Source organism: Thermobia domestica, chromosome 10, assembly GCF_964235325.1.
Source record: "Thermobia domestica chromosome 10, izTheDome1.hap1.1, whole genome shotgun sequence".
Classification (NCBI taxonomy): Eukaryota; Metazoa; Arthropoda; class Insecta; order Zygentoma; family Lepismatidae; genus Thermobia; species Thermobia domestica.
Window position 1 is genome coordinate 10677449 of NC_137463.1, and position 24009 is coordinate 10701457.

General features: G+C 36.6%; 1 protein-coding gene across 2 annotated transcripts in view; it reads left to right on the plus strand.

The window, feature by feature from the left end:
- LOC145662276 (uncharacterized) overlaps positions 1–24009 on the plus strand; it is a 729687-nt gene that overhangs the window by 636710 nt on the left and 68968 nt on the right. For both annotated transcript variants that reach the window (XM_081727665.1, XM_081727666.1), the window contains 2 exons: positions 3988–4096; positions 10256–10534. In XM_081727665.1, the coding sequence (XP_081583791.1) occupies positions 3988–4096; positions 10256–10534 (388 nt within the window). The remainder of the gene's footprint in view (positions 1–3987; positions 4097–10255; positions 10535–24009) is intronic.

The window sequence follows — 24009 nt, forward strand, 5'->3', positions numbered from 1 at the left end:
AGCCTATCATTAAGCGATCCATGTTGGCTATATTTCTTTTCAGCTCATTCCACAAGAGCAATCACTCAATTCGATTGGCATTTTGCCGTTGTACCTCGATGGGAAAAAGATTTGACAGCATACCATTTCATTGTCGTGTGTGTGTCTGAGTAAATACACTTATATATATATATATATATATATATATATATATATATATATATATATATATATATATATATATATGTAAGAACTATTTCCTGTAGTGTAGATGAAAGACATGATTTCTTATTCGCTCAGTGGGAAAAAAGTAAGGCCTTTCTGTAGCATTGTAGGTGCTTATCTAAGGAACCACTATATCATTGTCATGCTGTTTGTAAACATGGTCTGATCAATGGTTCTGTTGACAAATTAAATGATCGTTGTATTCTCAGTACATAGGCTCATAATGGATATAGAGTATAGTCAGGTAAAAGCTTTTTTTTTTTTTTTTTTGTATGAAGTCTACACCCTATTCAGTTTTGACATCAAATTAAGATTTTACTACTACGTTAAAAAAAAAAATGTGAGCGAAGCTTATAGAATCCTATGGTATACAATAAGAATTAGAAGAAACAAGACACATTAAATACGTTATATAATGCAATCGTTAAATCGAAACTTGAATACGCTGCCGAAATTTGGAACCTTACAAACAAAAAAAAATATAACTGCAAAATAGAAATGATACAATCAAAAAATTCGCAAGATACTTAAAAGAAACAGGCATATATCCTAAATTTGAAACATACCAATCTTTAATTAAACATCTGAACAATGTATCCCCCAACAGCAGAAAGAAAGTTCGGTTATTCTGTCTTCTAGATATATAAAATTTTAAACAACAAAATCCAAATGTGGCAGTTACTTGAACTTCTGAAATTTAAAGTTCCCAACGTCAGAAACGAAATTTAAAGTTCCCATCGTTCGAAAGCTGGCTTATTTCACTGTAGAACATTAAAAATAAATATGGTGAAAAGCTCCCCTATTCGGAGCATGTGTAGCCTCTATAACAAACTTTGTGTGGTTCGTCCAAATATTTATATATATTCAGAAGTCCTTCACTAAATTTAAAATAGCAGTAAATTCTTCAAGTGACAGAATTGATGATTAACCATCATTAAAATTATCATTTGTGTGCTTATCCTTCTGTTACATGTTTATCTGTTGTTATGAATACGTTAAATGGATATCTTTACCTGTAGTATCGTCTATAAATAAATAAACAAACAATATCTATATATAAAACAACTCCTTATTGACTGATCAATGCTTAGGCCAAACCGCTTAAATCTAGAAACTTAAAATTTGGACACTACATAGGTATTGTGACGTCAGGTACTACTAAGGAATATATAGATTGAAATTTAACGTAGAATGAATGAAAATGCATAAGGCAAGAGTGGATGACAAACTTAAACATTTATGTACTATTGTTGAAAAATGACGAACAACCAAGAGAATTCATATGCTCTGTCGGAAGTAGCTACAATAACTTCAATTACAGCGGTACCAAAGAATTTTCTACACGCGCTTCAGTAGAAATCCAACAAGTTGAAACAATCTACGATCTACTGTTGATACCATCAGTTCGATGAAAGTAATTATTGAGAGGTTCGGTGGATGAGCAATGAATTTACCTCATCCCTGTGTTGATTGTGAAGCATGTCACAAATGTTCACACAGGTCACCCGGCCTAATCCTTCTGGTTTTTTTTTTTTTTTTTTTTTTTTTTTTTTTTTTTTTTTTTTTTAAATGAGGATATGTGAAACGTCGTTTCCACACTTTCCAAACTCATAAATGCCTGAGTTAGCTACAACGTAGTGTAGTTACTGTAGTCGAGACCGTGGAAGCTGACAACTTGCTCCTGTATGACAATATTTACAACTGTGTGAACACACACAGAAGTTGATCAATGGGGAGGGGGGGTTCGAGCTCCCAAAATCATATAATTTCAAGTCTTATATGACAAATGTTTATTATTGCATAATACCTTGCTCAAAAGGAGTTAAAACCCCGAACCCCTCTTGCGTATGCCATTGCGTGAAGATATGTCGTGCAATACGCAACTCATACATTGAATATTTGTGACTGCTTCTAGCAGTAGTGTACACACAATTTCATCATGACAGTCAAGAACCCACTTTCATATCGTTTCAGGACATGCGTGATTTTGTATACATACTTTAAATAGTAAATAGAGCCGCGGTGGCACAGTGGTAGAGCGTTCACCTTTCGATTCCCGCTCACGCTAAGTGAACTTTGTGGTGGACAAACACCGTGTGCGTAGGCTTTCTCCAAATTCTCCCGTTTCCTCCCACTTTCTTCATTTCACTATTTTTCATGCATTTCCCATCATCACCGTCTCCTTTAGCCTAGCCGGTATAAGCGTGGGACGTAAAACTGAAAGACATCACTTTAAAAATTGTAAATGTTCATTTTTCCATATTATCTTCCTCCATTATACTCGTATATCGTGTGCATGGGTTTTCTTGGGGGTTTCCTATTTCCTCCGACTTTCTTCTTTCCACCATTTCATTCATTTCTCACCATCACCGTCTCCTTTAGGCCATACGGCATAACTGTGCGACGTAAAACTCACATATTTCATTTTCGTAATACCCGTAAACCCACTTTGCTTACGCCACTTGGTTCTAGTGGATATTAACATTGAGGATTTTCTTACCCATTGTCATCGTGTGCATTTTTCTAAAGTAAATATCTTGCAGTAGATGCACAAAGATGTCCAATTAATTTGTAATTATCTTTATTTTCACAGCTTTTTTTCTTTTCTTAAATTTAAAAATTACAATTTGAATAGACGCTTTGTGTTATAGCCTTCCTGTTTCAAGTGTGCCACTTCTGACGTTGCAGTCGATGTGTGTTTTCCCGTGCCTCCCTCGAAAGAGAAGGAACAAGTTGCTGTAGCCGCTATCTTTCAATTGTTGGGTGCTGAAGCGTTACCAAAATGAATTATTTCACGGACGTCGCTGTGCTCTGTCTTGTTACCCATTCTAAGTAGCCTACAATCTTCACTCGTCAACACCAAACGACTGAATGAAAAATTGGCAACACAACTGATGTCGTTCACTTCTTTTTCTTAAGCAAAGGGAGAATCTTCTTTCTTAAGAGTCTTCATCCCGGCGAAATTAAAATACCGCTAATTTTACAGGAATTATATGATATCTTCAAATAGATAAAAGATAATTGAAAAATGGAACAAGAGCACCCTAGACAATATTATTTTGCGTGAGGTACCGTTATCACAAGTCACCTAGTGGCTTTCCGTTTTCACCCGTTTAGAAACGCGAAAATAAATGCCGATTTTCAAAATGGCTCGAAATCGAAAGCAGATAAGTGAATCGTGATAACGGTTTCTCATGTAAAATAATATTGTCTAGGGCGCTCTTGTTCCACATTTCGATTATCTTTTATCTATTTGAAGATATCACATAATTTCTGTAAAATTAGCGGTATTTTAATTTCGCCGGGATGAAGACTCTTAAGCAAAGCAATATTCTTTTCCTCCGTCAGAGGGTGGCAAGGGTGAGACCGAAGTATGTTTCGCATATTTTCCGAGGGTATACCTGAAATAGACAGGCTCTATAACATGCTATTGATGTTCCAAACGCTATCAAAACGTTAAGAAAGTAGAAAGCATTTTATCACCGAAAAATTGTATTGTTTACGCCATGGTATTGCAAATGTTATTTCACCGTTTGCTGTTTTATACGGTAGCACAAAGATGCTATATAGCAACGAATTCAATCACTTTTGTGTAAAGGTAATTCAAAACACAGTACCCGACCAGTACAACGCCCTCTTAGTTTGATCGTGTTTCATTTTCTACTTTTATAATTCTAGGGCAAAAAACGGATCTTTTCGCATGTGTGCGTTTCTCAATTTTTTTCTTTTCTTTTCTTTTCTATTTTTTGCTATAGTATCAAATTTATGTTGTTTCGTTTTCAGATGGACTTGATGGGGCAGTCAATCTATGGAATCACTCACCCTGACGACCATAGCGAGATGCGAATGAATTTGTCAGCCAACAACGACGACAGTGACTCTTCCTTTACAGGTGAGTTGGCATCACACACTAAGACGTTGTTCTTACGTGTTGGATACGCATCCTACGATAACAGGTACACGCTTCAGGATAAAGAATTTAACCACAAAAGAAATGGTTGAACACATTTTGCCTTCACGTAGGATTGTTTCTGTTTATAATGGTTTAAATTGTAGAATGCTCGTGGTGGTCTGGATCCTCCATCTTGTTTGATCTCTACTAGACGTTCATATAGTTTCTGATAAAATTTTCCTACCAATACAAGAGTTTTTAAAAGTTTTTTTCCCCTTCATTTGTAAATGATGGTCTTTTCTGTACATATGATATGACCAGGAGTCGAATGGCTGCATGACAAAAGTGATGGTAGAGATTAGGGATGGCCACAAAGTTCCGGTTCCGGCGGAACCGGTTCTCGGATATCCGGTTTTCAGAACCGGTTCCAGATCTGGATCCGAAAACCCGGTTCCAGAACCGGATCTTGGGAACCGGTTCCAGACCTGGATCCGAAAGCCCGGTTCCAGAACCGGATCTTGGGAACCGGTTCCAGACCTGGATTCGAAAAACCGGTTCCGGAACCTGGTCTTCTAGAACCGGATCCGTTCAGACCCGAAAACCGGTTCCATCAGGAACTGGTTCTGGCCATCCCTAGTAGAGATATTGGGAGGGAGTCATACCAGTTTGTTTGGAGAGGGTGATACTGTGTCACTTATGATATCTATTCCTATAGACGCCTTTACTATATCTATAACCACATATGAGTTTAACTCTGACGTAAATCATAATTTGGAAATAAAGATACTTCAAACAAAAGTGATATTTTAATGTTTGGTTAAGCACTGTATTCACTTGTTAGACGTGGTCGCGTGGCTAATCGACTCTCTGCAGTTGCAATAAAGGTAACCAAGAAAGTTCTGTCGCTTTTACACTCACCACCTTCGAACATCGATATGTCACCTAAGACGTACCTGGAAGATCAAAAATAGTCCCCATCAGCATCTACGACCTTCTGCCAACGTTCTGGAAGGCCATGGATTCCACCGCGGTAGAACTTGGTGGGACGTGAAGCGAAGAAAGTATCAAGTGCATTTTGTACTTCTACTAGGGATTTGAACTGGCGTCCTCTAAGCTGATTGTCCAAGGAATGAAACAGGTTATACTCGGACGGTGCAATGTCTAGGGAGTATGGCGGGTGCAATAGTATTTCCCTTCCAAGGCGCAGAATAATGTCCCGAGTAATCCTAGCCACATGGGGCTTAGCGTTGTCTAGTAACAGGAAGATCCCTTTGTGATTCAGAAGTGCTGGCTCCAGAGTTTTGAGTTTTTCTTGAACACGACTCAACTGCTAACAGTACACAGTTGCATTGATGCTCTGACCAGCTGGTAGCAGTTTCCGATGCACGAAACCGCGAGCAGTCCACCAAACACACAGGAGAACTTCTTTTGGTGCAGTGCTGTTTCCGCTGCTTTGGAACCGGTTCATGGGATGCTAACCAATGATGACGGTGCCGTGGAGCTTCGTACAGGTCCTACTTCTTATCACATGTCAACACCCTGTCCAGCTCCTTCCTCAGACGAGACAGCAAAGAAACACAGGTGTCTGCTCGCGTTACCTTCTGGTCCGGAGTCAAATCATGTGGGACCCTTCGACCCAACTTGTAGTGCTTTCCAAGTTGATGGAGGTGCTGCGGAATGGTTTCTCCATTCACACTGAATTGTAGTCTCAGTTCCTCACATGTCTGGCCACTGTTCGCCTCAATTGCTGCTTGAAGATCTTCATTTTGTACATGTGTTGATCTTCCGGCAGGTGGTGCATCTTTGAGTGTTTCATCACCGTTCTTAAACTTCTTAAACCATCGCTGCACTGTCTGCGTAGTCACGGCACCCTCACTAGATGCCTGACATATCTTCCGCTTCGCTGCAGCGGCGTTTGACTCCAACACGCCCTTATGACGCTCTGTGAAGGTCTCATGTTCACTCTGTCTGTACGCAGGTTCACGGTGTAACTGACTGCCACAACCAGGTAGTAATTTTGATATACCCACGCCAACAACTGATCTTCGCCTTATCTCCATTCGGATTCAACTCAGGGTGTGAGGGGCTAATGGAACACAGACCTCCACAAAAAGTGACAGAACTTTCTTGGTTACCTTTATACTAAATCGAAGGTTATTTTAACCTTTAGTGTACAGCGGGCCTAAGGTTTGGGTACAGCAATTACTATATATAATTTACTCTTGTGCACTCATTTATTAATTGTGAGATAACAAGCAGATATTAATTATTTCATGCCCATCTCCTTTTTTTGCCTGGCGGGCAGTCAGACTGAAATATTCTTCTGTACAGTTGTTATTTGATGCTAAATGATGAAATAATACTCGAATGTAACTTAAATAAACGGAGAATGTGGTTGTATATTTTATTTATATTCATTATTAATGTTATCTACATCGCCAGCAGTTTGCAGTGCTAAATAGCATTTGTGATAAACATTGATCTGTGATGTGTGTTCATACGTGCTGTGTGATTGCTATCAACTATAACGTATAATTACTTGTTTACCTTTCACAAAATTAAGCACCTTAATTGCGATTGATCACGAATAGCGGAAAGCTATAGTTTGTTTATACGTTCTCACAATCGTATTCAATACATAAGTATACACACACACACATATTGTATATGGTAAAAGAAGTGCTGCACAGCTACCATGTAGAAATGTTCTATACAGAAAGAAATGTATAGAGTTTCGTTGTTACAATGTTGATCAATATTAGACCACAGAAAACCTGGGAAATTCTCAGCATTTTTGCAAAATACAAGGAAAAATATCTTCAATTTCTTTGAATTTTCCTGGTCTATTGTATTTCCGTTATTATTACTATTATCTGTACTCTTCATCTTTTCCTTTGTTTTGAGATTTACAGGAAATTTCTCACTATTCTACATATTTCAAATACAGCACTACGTTCTTTTGTTATCTTCTTTATATGTTTTTTTTTTCTTCTTTCTTCGATCCCAGTTGTTTCCACCCGTGTGGACCATTTCGTTATCTGATATTACCATTAGTGTTCACTTAGATTTTTCGCTGTTCTCTTATGTTTTTGGGGCTAGTTGTTTGTATTTTTCTATTTCTTTTCTCTATGTGCTTTCTGCATGTTTATTGCACTTAGTATTCTAACGTCTATCAGGTGTGTTTCTTCTCTGTCTTTCCTTATTTTTGTGATCGTCTAACCTGTTATGTAATGTGCTTTTTCGTTAATATTGTGTTCCAGTAAAGTTTGTTTATTTCTAATGTGGCTTGCGATTGGTATTTGTAATATGGTACTTCTACAGATACTGTTTTCTCTTTTATAATAATAATAATAATAATAATAATAATAATAATAATAATAATAATAATAATAATAATAATAATAATTATTATTATTATTATTATTATTATTATTATTATTATTATTATTATTGTCATATATACACTGTGTTTCAAAACAAGACCGACAACGTTTGCAAGGTGATTCCTGATACCAAGATAAGGCAGAAAGTGTAGATCAACCTGGATGCAGAAATCGATCATTTCGAAGTTATAGGCTGCCAAAAACATGAAAAAAATGAACTTTAAAGGTCCATAGCTGCAATATTGTGTGACTTATTGTAGTCGGGTCAAGACTTCACTTAGGAACTAGTATCCAAATATCCATGTTTCAGAATCCTGTGGTACTTCCGCCACAATTTTTATAGAAGTAGTTGGTGAGTACTTCAAATTATAGCCAAACTTCCCCTATAAAAGTTGTTGGTGTGAGTACCTTAGGATTCTGAAACATGTATCTTTGGATAGCGCACATATTAGTTACTAAGTGAAGTCTTTCCGTTACTGGTAGGTCCCACACTATTGAAGCTATGGACCTTAAAATTCTTCTTCTTCTTTTTTTTTCATGTTTTCTGCAGCCTATAATTCCGAAATGACGGATTTCTGCACCTAGGTTTGTCTGTACTTTTTGTCCTATCTTGGTGTCGGGAATCACCTCCCAAACGTTGTTGGTGTTGTTTTGAAACACCCTAGATTGAATTTGTATAAACTAATGCAGCTCCGAAAATACATTTCCATTTTAGCCATTCATTGTGTATCATACCAAAATCAGTAAAATCCTCGAATTACGATGGTTGGAACTATAATAGTAGCAAATATATTACAACTGATACAAAAGCATACATGTTACATGTTACAAAGGCTTACAGTCCTTCAATGTAGTCACCAGCATGTATTGTTTTGATAGTTCTAATGGACCGGTCTACTGCCTAAAGAATCTCTTAACAATTCTGAAACGAATACCAAAAAGATGTTTCTTAATCTACAATTAGGAATTAAGTCAAAGTCACAAGGACTTAAGTCCAGGGAGTATGGTGGATAGTACAGCAATTCCACATCGATCGAACAATCAGCCTCACCTTGCGTTGTGTGTGCCCGAGGGTTGTTCTGTAAAAATTGCCTCTACTTTCTGAAAGCTGGTCGCAAAGTTGTGTTCCAGAAGGGAACAAAAATAATGCGCATTTAGGGTCTGACGTAGGGAAAGAGTATACATTCCCAATCGTACACGAAAATCATTATAACTTTCACATTGATGAGGTTCTGACGAATTTTTGGTTTTTGTGGTGACCCATAATGACACCATTCGTTTGATTGGCGTTTCCATCGTGTCTCGTACGATTCGACCCATATTTCATCCAGTGTAATGCACGGCGTAACAAAGCCTCTTCCCGCTCGTAGCGTTCCAAGTAGGTATGAGCAGCGTCGTAACCATTTCTGCATTTCCGTAAACTCATGCTGAACGCATCGTGATGCACTTTTTCGCAAGCCCAAGCGTTCCTTCAGATTATACAGAACATTCGTATGTGCTAATCCTGTCTCTTGGGCCAGCTCACGGATAGTATGGCGTCGATTAGTATCCAGTAATGCGATAATAGCATTCATGTTTTCTTTACTGACACGAGGTTGACAAGGCCGTTGTTTCCCTTCCACATTTTTTCGTCCCTCCTTGAAGGCTTGTGCTCACTGTAATGAAAGCCAATGCAGATTCCCCGCAAAACTTTTAAGACCCTGATTACATTCTCGTGTATCACGGCCTCTGGCAAATTTAATTTTTATCAAACTCTGTTGTTCTTGTTTCGAAAACATTGCGACAAAAATAACTTTGCGTTGTGCCGCCCGTACACAAGAGTGTTCTTCTCGTCTACTGCCCTTGTGCCTGACGTCGGAAGAAAGAGTACATTTGTGCTGAGGTATGGTAGGTATCACTAACATGTGGTACGAGTTGAATCCGTTACGTACTGTCTCCAAAGCAGCGTTGCTACTATGAAGTCTCAACCTTCGTATAATTCAGTAGAACTCACAGTTGTATATTTGACATGTATTATCCACACCTTTGAACGCGTTATATACAATATACAGGGTGTTATACAAGTCAATGCAGATTTTTTGTAGGTTGATTCCTTGAGTAAAAAGGGTCAAAAAAGATTATGAGACCAAATGTCTATTTGGGAGATACAGAGTGTATATTTGTGTAGGTATATTTTTCTTGTTGCTGTGTAAACCAGAGCGCAAAATTTCCGGTCGCCAGTTCGCCCTTGGCGACCAGTGTTCAGTAGGAATGGTTTCTGCCTAAACTTACAGGACACAAGTTTCTGTTTCGCCCGAAAATATTTTCACTGAGCGAGAGAAAATACGGATTGTGAAATCTTCAGAATGTTGTAATTCGCCTTTCCTTTCCCACCCTCAATCGAAATAGTTTGCTTCCTGGCCGTGGGGCCTGTCAAACCAAAGGCCGAGGGGGGGGGATCTCAATTTGTACGTGAGAGATGCTGGCGACCATCATTTTTGGATTGGCGAGTGAGTCTGACTTGGAAATTTTGCGCTCTGGTGTAGACTATATTTCTTAGGTAAGTCATGTACAAGTGTGTTTACTTTGTATAATTATAGTTTATTTCTTTTTTGATTAACTTTATGCGTAAGATACGAGGCTTGGCTAAAAAATAATGGGGCTGGCAATCCTGTCAGTACTATACGTGGAGCACATGCAATAGAACTGCTAAATAGTCTTTAAATTTATTGTTGTAAGAAGTAACTTTTAATATTTTCAAGGAATACAGCGAAGATTTATTTGTTTTCTTTTGCAGACTCGCAGTCAGGAGATGATAGCAGTTCAGAGGACGCAAGTGCAAGTCCGCAATCCGAATCTTCGCCCCGTCCATCCGAAACCTCGTCCAGCCCCGCTGCTACTACCTCTGATCCCTGCCAGACGAACCAACGGCGTTCTTTCTACGTACGGCTGGCCGAGAAGGCCGTCTCTCGAGGTGATCCCAGCCGCTACGAGCTCATCCACATCGTAGGCCATCTTCGAGTACCCCCGCGACCTGAAGCTACTCCATCCACACAGTCAAGGCGACGACAAAGGGGTAAGTTACTATTTTCTGGTAATAATATGGTAATAGTCATTAGTCACTGTTATTGTAGAGTAGCAGAAATTCTCATTCTTCGTACCGGAAGAATATGGTAATCGAAAATATTTGAACATCCTTTCTGTCCACACACGTATATATATATATATATATATATATATATATATATATATATATATATATATATATATATATATATATATATATATATATATAGTGGCGGATCCAGGATATGACCAGGGGAGGGACTAAATCATAGTTTGCAGCTTTATCCAGTGTAAAGCAGGATTGATGCCCATTTTATCCAGTGTATAACTAAGCATCAAAGGGGCTATAGCACCCCTTGGATCCGCGCCTATATATATACAGGGTATTTCAAAACAACACCGACAACCCTGGGAGGTGATTCCTGACACCAAGATAACACAAAAAGTATAGACCAACCTGAGTGCACGCACAAATTATTCCTTTCGGAGTTACAATCTGCTGGAAACATGGAAAAATGAGTTGCTCCAATACTATGGGACCTACCATAGTCGGGTCAAAACTTTATTTAGGAACTGGTATGTTCCTTATCCAAGTATCCATGTTTCAGAATTCTGCGATAATTCTGCAACAATTTTTATATAGGTGGTTGGTGAGTACTTCGAATTATATTCTCTTAGTCAAACTCCCTATATAAAATTTGTTGCGTGAGTACCTTAGGATTCTGATACATGTACAGTATTTTTGAATAGCGCACATATTCGTTCCTAAGTGAAAGCTCGACCTGACTACGGTAGGTCCCATAGTTTTGGAGCTATGAACCTTAAACGTTCATTTTTTCGGCAGCCTATATATGTATATACAGTAGTATGTGTGTGTGTGTGTGTGTGTGTGTATGTGTGTGTGTGTGTGTGTGTGTGTGTGTGTGTGTGTGTGTGTGTGTGTGTATGTGTGTGTGTGTGTGTGTGTACGTATACAAAAACCCACTTACCGAGCAAATTTTCTATATCCGTTCTTCACCAAGATCCACTTTGTTAAACATAAAGCTTTGGACCTAGTAGTTTGTTCAGTAAGTATATAACTAAAAATAACAATGAAGTGCTGTAAATTTTCCCTGTTGATAATTAAAAGAGGATTAAAGATTATGAATGTACTTGAAGATAATAGTGAATGCAATTAAATTTTCTTGAGTGAATACAAATCATTTTGCGTATAAAAAGTTATCGTATGAAATCTGAGAGTGTTGATGTTAATTGGATTGATACTTCGAAAGGAGCCTTTTGAAAATCTGGTTCCTACTGCAATTCGCACCAAACATTAAAATGTAGTCAAGGGATTATAAAAGTGAGAGGTTTCGTTCTTCCAGTACTCGTATCAATAGCACCCACAGGTTCTTAGTCTTTCTTTAATTTTTTTTTTTTCATTGGCAGGTTGCCAGGTCATGTAGTTTAAAAAATAAATAAATAAATAAAGAGTTAAAACCTACATGCACGGAGTAATAATGTAAGAGAAACAAAAGTAATTTACTATAAATAAATGCAGTTGTTGTGTTCGTTTATTGGTGACGTTGGCGTGCCCCTACATTTATATGGACCGATCCCAGTTTCCAGGCCGGTAGCCAGCCCAAAAATGTAGGGGGGGCTCGGCTGAAGTTAGGGGGGCCGACCCAACTATATTGTAGTTCATTTGCAAGCCTGCCATGAAAATTTTAGGGGGGACGGCAAAAATTTAGGGGGGAGGCCCTTAGATTCCATTGGATACGGGCCTGCCAGTTTCTATTTTGAGGAATATTATTTCAACCTTATTGCTTACATTCCTCAACCAAGTGCAGGTTTTTTCTAAACCAGAATTAGTATATATGTTTAATTCAGTTCAAACACAACACAAACAGGATGTCGAATTTTGTGTAATGTGCATTCGTAAAAGCCTTGATTTAATCCGTGAAACGTGCTCTCGTTGATATCACAGTGATCAACTATTATTATTATTATTATTATTATTATTATTATTATTATTATTATTATTATTATTATTATTATTATTATTAGAATGTTACATCTCGCAAATGAGCATTTCGTTATGGCTTTATTAGGTGGTTTTATGTTCTGAAAGTGATGAAAATGAAAGTGAAACGTCCATTTAGAATGTACTAATACTGCAGAGCTAAAAGTAGACAAATCTATGCTAGCAGTCTCTACGTAAAATATTTATACATGTTTTTAATCATTTGTGTTTGAAAATTATTTGATATACAAAATGAAAGCACTTCATAGAATCGAAAATGTGTCAAATGATACCCCTAGCTACGTTTCTCATGTTAATGCATGTTTCATGACGTACACGTCTTGTTTTTGCGTTAGTACAGGTGTCTTTAAAAATGATAGCTAAAGGTGGATTTATGTTACAAATTTATCTGTCAGTAAGTGTTCGCATTTTTCTTATGATGCTAATTACTTTTGCAGAATGTCTAGTCTTGCACCTGTAATTGAAAAGTTTTTTTTTTCTTTTTTCCGTGTTATATTTTGTGCACATTTTTCTAAAATGAAAAGTAAAGCTAAGTAACTGACAGGAAATCTTGGTTAGTACTTGCAGTGGCAGATCTAGAAGTTAAAAACTTAGGGGGTCAGGCAGAACCTAGACGATGATAGGTACATTATGAGTTTGCTATAAACTTTCAAAAATATGTAAATAATAGCTTCAATTCTTTTTGTCGCTCAAAAAACTGGGGGGTGCTAGACCCCCGGGCCCGGACTAGATACGCCACTGACAAGTAAACCTTACGTTTGGGTGAATCGAGTTGCTGACTGAGACACATATGAGAAAGTAGTACTAAATGTGGTCAGTATTTCAGTGAAGTTTTAGGTGCGAAGCTCCAGGGGTTTAGGAGATACAGCTACCAGAACATGACATAGAAGTACAGAATAGTCTTCATACAGTTGGAGGTAATAGCTCTGTAAGACCTCTTGTAACGACAAAAGGTGAATAACAAATGCATGGGTACATATTAGGACTAGGGGGAAGTCATATAGTAAGGGTATACCTGACGGCGGCCATCTTGAAATCCGCCATTTTGAATTAAGGTTAAGTTTTTAAAATAGGAATAGGGTCATGTGATACATGATTTAAGGCGCAAATTTAATCAGAAGAACAATGGTGACGTTAATTTTGATTTACGCGCAATTGGTAAAAAGTTACAGGGAAATTAAATATTGTTGCAGCATATGTATTAGTCCTTTACCCCACCTTGTAAATTTTGTGTTAATGATAATAATTAAATAAAAAGCGGGTGGATAAATATTAGGTCTATGGTAAGAGTTGCCTTGATGGCGGCCATGTTCAAATCCGCCATTTTGAATCAGACAAAAGTTTTAAACAAAACGCATAACGGTGACACCTTATTAATAGCAAATTTTACCATAACTCCAACGGTATAACCATTTTTGCTTTATCATTAACCAGCACAAAATTAAATGGATCGCTCCTTACGACTACTGCTTTGACGGAATTGGTAACGACAAATGTGTCAAGTGTAACTGGATTGCCTTTGTCAGGTGTGCTCACTATGAGCAGAGCATTTGTGCAAGTCATGCACTCTTTTTTGAACTACATACTGATTGTACTAATTGAGGACTTTTCTGGAAGAAAGACCCAAGTTCACTTATGACTCAATTCCACTTTGATCATTTTTCCTTAAATTAGCAACTTGTATTTGCGATAACAAATGCTGGTTAATGATAAAGCAAAAATAGTTATATCGTTGGATTTATGGTAAAATTTGCTATTAATAAGGTGTCACTGTTATGCGTTTTGTTTAAAACTTTTGTCTGATTCAAAATGGCGGATTTGAACATGGCCGCCATCAAGGCAACTCTTACCATAGACCTAATATTTATCCACCTGCTTTTTATTTAATTATTATCATTAACACAAAATTTACAAGGTGAGGTAAAGGAATAATACATATGCTGCAACAATATTTAATTTCCCTGTAACTTTTTACCAATTGCGTGTAAATCAAAATTAACGTCACCATTGTTCTTCTGATTAAATTTGCGCCTTAAATCATGTATCACATGACCCTATTCCTATTTGAAAAACTTAACCTTAATTCAAAATGGCGGATTTTAAGATGACCGCCGTCAGGTATACCCTTACTATATGACTTCCCCCTAGTCCTAATATGTACCCATATATTTGTTATTCACCTTTTGTCGTTACAAGAGGTCTTACAGAGCTTTTACCTCCAACTGTATGAAGACTATTCTGTACTTCCATGTGATGTTCTGGTAGCTGTATCTCCTAAACCCCTGGAGCTTCGCACCTAAAACTTCACTGAAATACTGACCACATTTAGTACTACTTTCTCATATGTGTCTCAGTCAGCAACTCGATTCACCCAAACGTAAGGTTTACTTGTGAGTACTTGGCACAACGAGTAAATGAAATTCTACCAATTTTGGCATGTTTATAGTGAAGTGTATACGAGAAGAATATGTGGGCACCAAATAAGCGGTGCCACTTTGGGCACTGTTTTACTCTTAGGCCGTACTTAACATTGAGATTGTAGATTACACTTTTTCTCCAGTCAAGCCACATTTAAAGCTAATTTCGAAACCAAAAATATATTGGCAATCAGAAATTCATCAGAAAGCTGTATTTTCTTCTTTAATCTTTATTCTCGTATGCCTGTTTTGACTTATATGCCAATATGACTAGAGATCTCCATATTTGGATTTGTAACTAACTGATTTTAAGTACGGTATGTTCTGTACGCTTCCCATGCTCGTAGTGGTTGAAATACAACATTAACAGTGAGATTTACGTTGGGATAATGGTTTTCACTGTTGATGAGCCGTATGAATATATAATGTGTACGTGGCATTAGGTTAGTTTTGGTTTAGTGATAATGGTTAGTTGGTTTCAGTTCCAAACTCTTTGGCAACAAAATAAAGTTTATTTCATCTTCCACGGAAAGAATCATTTTTATTTATTGACAGTTTTGCTCCTGTACTACAGTGCAAATTAATATGTAAACTTGTCCCCCCCTTTTTTTTTTCTCTTGAGAAACAAAAGTACATACAATTCTGTATGCTCAGACATTCTAATTGGTTAGGCCATGTTGATTTCGGTTACACAAGCACTGGTTTGTGAGGTATTTCTGTGGCATTGTATGAGCTAATAACATAATTAAAGCCTCTCCGAAAGAACCCACCTTCACGAACAAGCAAATCAGGCTTTGACTAGAGTAGACAAACCATTGTTGCACGTAAAACCTCGCTGCTGCAACAGAAGCCCCCTCTATCACACCTTTCGAGAAGCTTCTTCCTTGCTTGTCACTTGTCTTCGCAGATGAAGACGCCATCTGGCAAGCTGAGCCTTTTATCAGAGTAACTAGAACTACTTACGTGTATTATTTTTTTATCACGTAATTTTATCACCGACTTTACATCCTTCATATAAATAGTACCACTGAAATTATACAAAATCTGGGACTGTACAAATACTTTTTCGAACCATTGTAAATAACAATGATTTCCTAAATTCTGTAATGAAATGTAGGCTATATATTACATATTAATATATATCGTCAATACATAAATATAATTAAAAAAAAAAATCCGCTGACATAAATCGTGTCAAGGAAAAGTAAATGTGTAATAGCCTGCTGTGTACTCTTAGTCATGAGAAATTCCCTCTCACCTCACCTATCTACGAAGCCATTGCTGTGTATTTTGGATTCGGGATTAGCAGGAATTTTTAGAAATAAAAAACACGTTTATTTGGTAATAAACATGCTGACAAGCATGTCATGTGGAGATCTCCATTGACTGTATTTTCTGGTCCATTCATTGAACGCGTACGGTATCATAGAGGAAAAAGATTCCATTGATAATATCAACAAGTGAAAAGCGTGTCACCTTTTGTAGTAAGCTTTCGCCACCACGGGGGGGGGGGGGGGGGGGAGAAATTTCATTACAAGAGTTTGAACGAACACTCCCATGGGGACATCGACAGCTAAAGAACTCGATGCATTATTAACTTGGTTTCTTTCTTATAGAAGATTCGTCTGTAGTCTTCGAAGATCTATTGGGCAGTTTTATATATTAAGATAAATATAAATACATCATTTTATTCTTCAATGAAAGAATCTTACTGAAGAATACATGTATAATCAGAAGTGATTACTAATTAATAATGTTTTGTTTAAAAGTCCCTCCCAGGTTAGTGTTGGGCATCAGAATCTCAAGTTTATACATGAAGTCCCTCCAGTACCTCATTAATAAGTTTTTTTTATCAGACAGATTCCCCCTTCCCCAAAATATTTTGGGTACAGTTTTGATTGCTTTCTTTCTCCACTAAAATTCTCGGGCTTCACACTGACTCAAATAGCAGAGAAAAACAGGTATTTACGTGGCTCATTTTTCTGTTTTTACACCCTTTATTTTCTGTTATCCTTTTCCCTTTTCGTGTGTCAAAATGCAGGGGTTGATGAGTAGCTGTCCTTAATGAAAGTCCCGATGACAGTCGGTGTCTGTGTGAAGCATTCATCATTCGAGGGTGACAGGCAACTGTGTAGAGGGTTGACACAAGCAATGCCGTATCTAGTTACTAAGAGGGTGTCATCTCAACATACAAATAAATCAGACACTAACGATTTAGTCCTCCGTATCCCTGTCTCCGTTGGAAGATCAGGTCTCCTTTAATGTAAAGAGAAGAACCGGTAATTACAAACGAATTCTATTCTCATTATAAATTTGTACACTTAAAACTTAAAAAACAAAAATCAGTTAATTATGTGAACGAACGTTAATTACAGACAAATGAAGCCACAAAATACTCCAGATGGGTCTAAGTTTCATGTTATTCTATAAATAACATTAAAAAAGTCGCTGACAATAGCGACAGAAAACATTATAATTGCCAATTTGGTGTAGAAAGTTGGTGAATGTGTGAAGAAGCATGTTTATGTACAGAGCATTCATCGAACTTAGTCAAATTGGTTTAAGTTTTTTTTTTTTTTTTTTAATTTCTCTAAAAGAGATTACTGTTTCTTCAGGTTAGCAAAATTTCTCTTTACACTAATAATTACTAATAGAACGAAAGATTTATTTAAATTAATTTCAACTTTACTAACCTTTATGTTTCTTATAACAAACAGATAATTTTAGTTTCTGTATATTTCAAATAATAACTTGTTATCCATGAGTAGAACAAGGTTTTTATTCAATCGTATGCTGGAAATAAGTATCTTTTTTCTCTCTCTCTCTCTCTCTCTCTCGTTTTAACTTCTTGTGGAATTCCATAACCAAGTAAATATTAATAATGTAGGAGTTGTTATTTTAAATATATAGAAACTATGACTTACCAGGTTATGGCGTATGCAGATGATGTAAATTTAATAGGGGATGATAGGAGAACAATAGAAAGAAATGCTGAGATCTTATTAAACGCTTGCAGGGAGATGAGTTTAGAAGTAAATGCAGAGAAAACTGAATATATGAAAGTTCGTCGCGATTGTACTACTGCAGATTATGAATGCGTTTTAACCCCAAATGATACTTTCGATAAAGTGGACACTTTCAAATATCTAGGATCAATATTAACATACCAAAACCTTATTCACGAAGAAATTAAATGTGACTATTCAGTTCAAAATCTTTTGTCATGTGGAATTCTGTCGAGGAATTTGATGCTTAAAATATGTAAAACGATAATCGTGTGTATTGTTCTGTATGGTTGCGAAACATGGTCGCTTACTACTCTGAGAGGAGAACGCAGACTGAAAGTGTTTGAGAACAAGATCCTAAGACGAATATCTGGATCCAAGAGGAACGGGAATGGAGAATGACGGAAACTTCATAACGGGAAACTACATAATTTATACGGTTTACCAAACATTACTAGGGTCATCAAATCAAGGAGACTCAGGTAGGCAGGTCATGTAGCCAGGATGGAAGAAAGTAGGAACGCTTTCAAAGTCATAACTGGAAGATCAATCGGAAAACGACCATTAGGAAGACCTAGGCGCAGATGTGAGGACGATATTAATATGGTCTCGCAGAAATAGAAATACAAAGTAGAAACTGGATCCAGTTAGCTAAGGACAGAAGTCAATGGAGAGCTTGTGTGAACGCGGTATTGAACCTTTTGCGTTCCATAGGCCATAAAGTTAATTAGTTTGTTAGCTAGAAGCTATGATTTATTTGGCTGTTATAAGGAACATGAAGGTTGCTAAAGTTGAAGTTGATTTTTTTCCCTTAAGTTACTACTGATATTAGAAATAATAGAATTTCCGAAGGAAAAAAAACCGTGGCGCATTTTGTTACTAGTGATTTCATTGTGAAAGAAGATAGATCATTGTATAAAGTAAGTATAGAGTCTATACACTCATTTGTTTCATTCGGAGTATAGCGTAGTCAATATAGTTTGAATGTGTTGCCCTTCTCCTTAATAACTATAAGATAAGATAAACTAATTGTATTAGACAAGGATTTGGAATAGTAATCTTGGCAAATTCCTTCCTCCAATGGATTTTCATTGTATTTTTGTATTCAGACATCTACAGTATCACATTGAGGAGATTGTGCTCTGCTATGGTAATATGCATACAAAAGTGCCATGTATCTTTGCGTACCGATCTGGTTAAGAATTATATTTGAAATAGTTACGACAGAGTTCGCGGGATACCATATCAAACAAAGGAAATTTAAAATCGTGGAGTCGTTTACTTAAAACTAGGAAGTGGATATAAGTTTACATTTTGTAATAATGGAACTATGTTCTACCCTAAGTTTTTGTTCTGAATGAACAGCTTTAGTCTAAAAAAAACACCGATGATCCTCTTAATTTTCTTCCCACTTGATGGAAGACAGAAAAAAAATACAATGACTTTTTGTCTCATGAAATTTAGACTCATTTTCCAAAATTGAAACACACACTATTATATATACACACACACAAAGCGAGAACGAACAGTATATATATATATATATATATATATATATATATATATATATATATATATATATATATATATATGTGTGTGTGTGTGTGTGTGTGTGTGTGCTGTTCGTTCTCGTTTTGATGAACACACAAAGCAGGGAGTTCTAAGAAGAAAATAACTTCTTTTCTCTTTGCTTTTATAGTGTTTCCATCCCCCTCGTAAGAGTTCGAGTGATACTGACGTCAGGGTTTATTGGTTTGTCTACAGCTCCCGTCTTGTGCTAGGTATTCGTCTAATACAAGTGCTGTTTTTTTTTTTTTTTTTTTCATTTCATTCAGTATTCCTAGTGTGGACATCCCTGGCGTCACTATTTTTTTTTTTTTTTTACAATGACTTTACTATCTAACCATTTTGATTAATACGTGTGAATTCGGGTTTCTGACCCGTGACATATTGGTTATACTGTGTCATGACCACATTTTCCTTTAGTGCAAACCACTTACTGTTTAATACAATTCATTAATCTTCTAACAATTTTGTAGTGCAATATAGGACATGGCTGCTACGGCTGCCTCGTAATATATCTTAACCCTTTTGCGGGTTCAAGTTTTAAGATCAAGAACCTTTCCCCCTCGTAAGGCTGAAATGTCACTAGAAATTTATTTTATTTTATTTTTGGGAGATTGGGGATTCGATTACAATTATTTTCTCCAGATTAAGTGAGATCTATTATTATTATTATTATTATTATTATTATTATTATTATTATTATTATTATTATTATTATTATTATTATTATTATTATTATTATTATTATTATTAATTCATGTCACACACTGTATGTTGATTCTGGTAAATATCTCACCTACGCATATAAGTTTGCCTTATAATTTCTAATTCGGAAATGTAGCCTGTTTTAGTTCTGTAAATCAGACACGGTACAATACAATTCATACCTTCAACATTATAATTTTAAGTGAAAACTTCTGTTCTATGAGTATAATACTTAAGTTAATAAATAGAGTATTACTGCAGTTGGAAGGGTCAGTTTCAAACTTGTTTGCGGAAGACCTGCTAAAAGGCCTGTTATGTTAACGCTACTTGGCGTAAAAATCCAGCGTTATAGTCACCAGTTTGATATAGGATAGAGAAAGCAACATATATATCAGAATTTGGTTAGATATCCAAATATAATAATAAGAGCAAAATACATTAAGCATCACTGCGTGCATGTCCGGAAGTTCTGATCATTTCTACCTGACTTTTCCGTGGTGAACTACACTGAGGAAAAGAAAAAGGTATGTGGCGTACGTAAAAACGTACGTTACATATGTAAATCCTGTAGTATTTTGTCTTAATCTACAGCAAACGTATAACTGAAAAAGTATATTTGATAACGTACTTCCCGTATAAGTGTTCCGAATAAACGTACTCTCCGTTCGAACGAAAGAACTGTAGCCTATATAGGCGATCAGGATATCAGATACAGATGGACGTATGTAACATTTAGCTGACATATGCAATATACGGAAGAGTGTTAGATATCAGACATCCTCCAACGACATGATGTATCATATAAGGGCAGTACATATGTAGCATATGGATAACGTATGATCCGTACTGATTTCTGTAGTAAACATAATGATTCCCTATACTTGTACGATATACCGCTGTCCGAATAACAGATTCTTCTCAGTGTAGCAGTTTTCAAGCTTTGAATCATGCTGTTTACAGCACAAGAGAAGTCAGAAGTCATATAATTAAATTCATAAATAGTAACAGTAGAACTTCATTTTTAAGCCTGTGTTGAGTAAATGTGAAAACGGTACATTCTGGAAAATTGGAACGTACGTTTAAAACATGTACAAGGGAACAAGATAGAATGGTTTTGTTCCTCCCTAACTGAATGTATACTTTACTTGTATGTGAAAAGAGCGTCGAGGGGTTGTTTCGTGCTCTAAGACAGGATTAGGAAGTGCAATGAAGCATTCATTAAGAGAATGAAAGGGAGCGACTGGAGTTAGAGGGAAGATTGAAGGTTAGATTATGGTTGGATGACGGAGAATACAGACGTTAAAAGGAGCAGAAAAGAAATAAAACAAATTGAAGGCAGGAGTTAGTAACCAAGGGACGACGGACAGACGGCATAATATCCATCTGGATAATTAAGAAAATTAAAAATAATTTCGTGGATGAGAGAGAGGAAAAAGCACATGAATCTACCTAACACGCAACGTTTTACAGGGTTTCCTTTAAAAAAAAAAATGAAATGAAAAAGACATGTCAAATTATTGTCTGTGTGGCGTGGTGGTCCTAGAACAAGCAGTAACGAGAGAAGCATTGGATTCCTCTCCAACAATTAAAAGCTTACAACAATGGAAAGAACTTTTTTTTTTTTAAAAAAAAAAGGTCATGTGATTCATGCATTACATCACGCTATACTAAATGCCAGAATTTCAGTCCTAGAACAAATGATAACGGGAGAGACATTGGATTTCTCTGCAGCAACAGTGAAAAGAACAGAATGTCGAAAATTTGTCACCTTGGAACTCACAGACTACATCACGCTGTACTGAATGCCAGAATTTCAGTCCTAGAACAAGTGATAACGGGAGAGGCATTGGATTCCTCTACAACAATTAAAAGCTTGCAGCAACAATGAAAATAACAATCTGTCGAAAAATGATCACCTTGAAACCTATATATTATATATTGTACTAAATGCCAGAATAACAATTTATAATGGGAGAGGCATTGAATTCCTCTGCTACAATTAATTGAACTCAACAATGAACAAGTCAATTCGAAAATCTGCACGGGACAATTGTTACGTATAGTAATTATCTTCGAACAGACTGATAGCGAAGAACATAATTCAGTATTCGTAGAAGTTATTAGTCGTTTCTTGTGCACATTAATTTACATTGAAAAGATATAGCGATAGCAATGCCATCTCTTATCACAGAAACAAACGTTTTGTGGCCTTAAGGACTAGTAATGCATGAAAATCTCATTTTTGTATCCAGTAACCTTATCGTCCTCACTAAGAAAAAAAAAATAGTTGAAAAGATAACGAAAAAAGTCATCACACAATTTTCCTCACTAAGAAAAAAAGGGTTAAATTCCAAAGTTGGGCGTCCGTTTTCAGCGAAATTTTTAAAATTTACAGGAAATATATGGATAATTTGATCGTTTGTGTGCTTGATAATATATAAGAGTCTCGAAAAATTGTTTATTTGTTATATATAAGTGGTTATAAACATGGGACTAAATGGCGAGCGGAGGGAACTACTTGGCGCAAGGTAACCGAACAGTTGCATTGTGGGAAAGAAACGAGCATTTATGTTACCAATATGGCGAATGTACAAGGGCAATGCACTAGCAGTTTTAACATTTGTGAAGGAATACATTGATAACGAGCAAAATCTTTTAAAAGTTTGTGAAGAGCATAGATTAATGAACCTAATAACAAATTGCAGAAGTATGGAAAGGAGATAACAGTGAAAAAACTTGACGAAAGCGGACGCCCAACTTCGGAATATATGCCGAAAAAAAATAGTTGAAAAGATAACGAAAAAAGTCATCACACAATTTTCAACATTTTAGGGATTTTTGTCGGAAGCCATTTTCTTCTTTCTTTCCCTTCCTTCTTAGCGACGACTCACAGCAGCAAGTCGCGTTTCTGAGATGCAACAACCCTTCCAACTGGCGCCACTGTTATCTACCCAACGGACCGCTACTTTCTGCTTTGATGTTACTCCGACTGTCGTTTTTCCTGATTTTTCCATGATCCCACTGTAACCATGCTCTTGAACTGTTTTTCCTTTTTGGTCTGTAGCTCTGGTTGTGTTTTCCCTTCTCTTTCATACGGTAGAAAACAAGTATAGCAGATACGTTGGCGTCACCAGAGAACGTTACGCTTCATTTGTTGATATTGGAGAGAGTAGGACAAGGGGAGAAAGCTTCTGCAGTTTTGTATCCAGAGAAGAACTAAATGACTTGGACGAATTTTCACTGTAAGTTCCCTAACAGGTAGTATAAGTTTTTTTTTTTTTTTTTTTTCGTCCACCCGCGAAGACGACGACGAATATTGGACTCAACAATAAGGGAGGGAAGTAAACAACAAAGCGGGACGTCCTTTTATAATTCAAACCATGTCCCACGGAGTGAAACAGGCTAAAAGGGTGTGCCATGCTTCTAAGTGGAGTTTTCTCATTGTTGCTTTCACGATGAATCCACAATGGCTGACTTTCAGAATTAACACACACAAAACAAACTATAGAGAATATGTAGTTTAAGTCCTACGTAACTATCATAACACAAGTCACTTAACATGTATCTTCAATTGCAGTTGCAGAGGGATAGTATCGTACCGGTATATAATAAACCAGAAATGCAAAATGAAAATAAGGCAGGGCTTGTATGTGTACTTAAAGATGTGTGTTCATTTCACTCTGTGAAACATTGGACGAGTTACAGACTATATTCCGAGTTGCGTTCTAATTGTAAACGTACGTGAAGTTTTGCACATGTTAGTTGATGC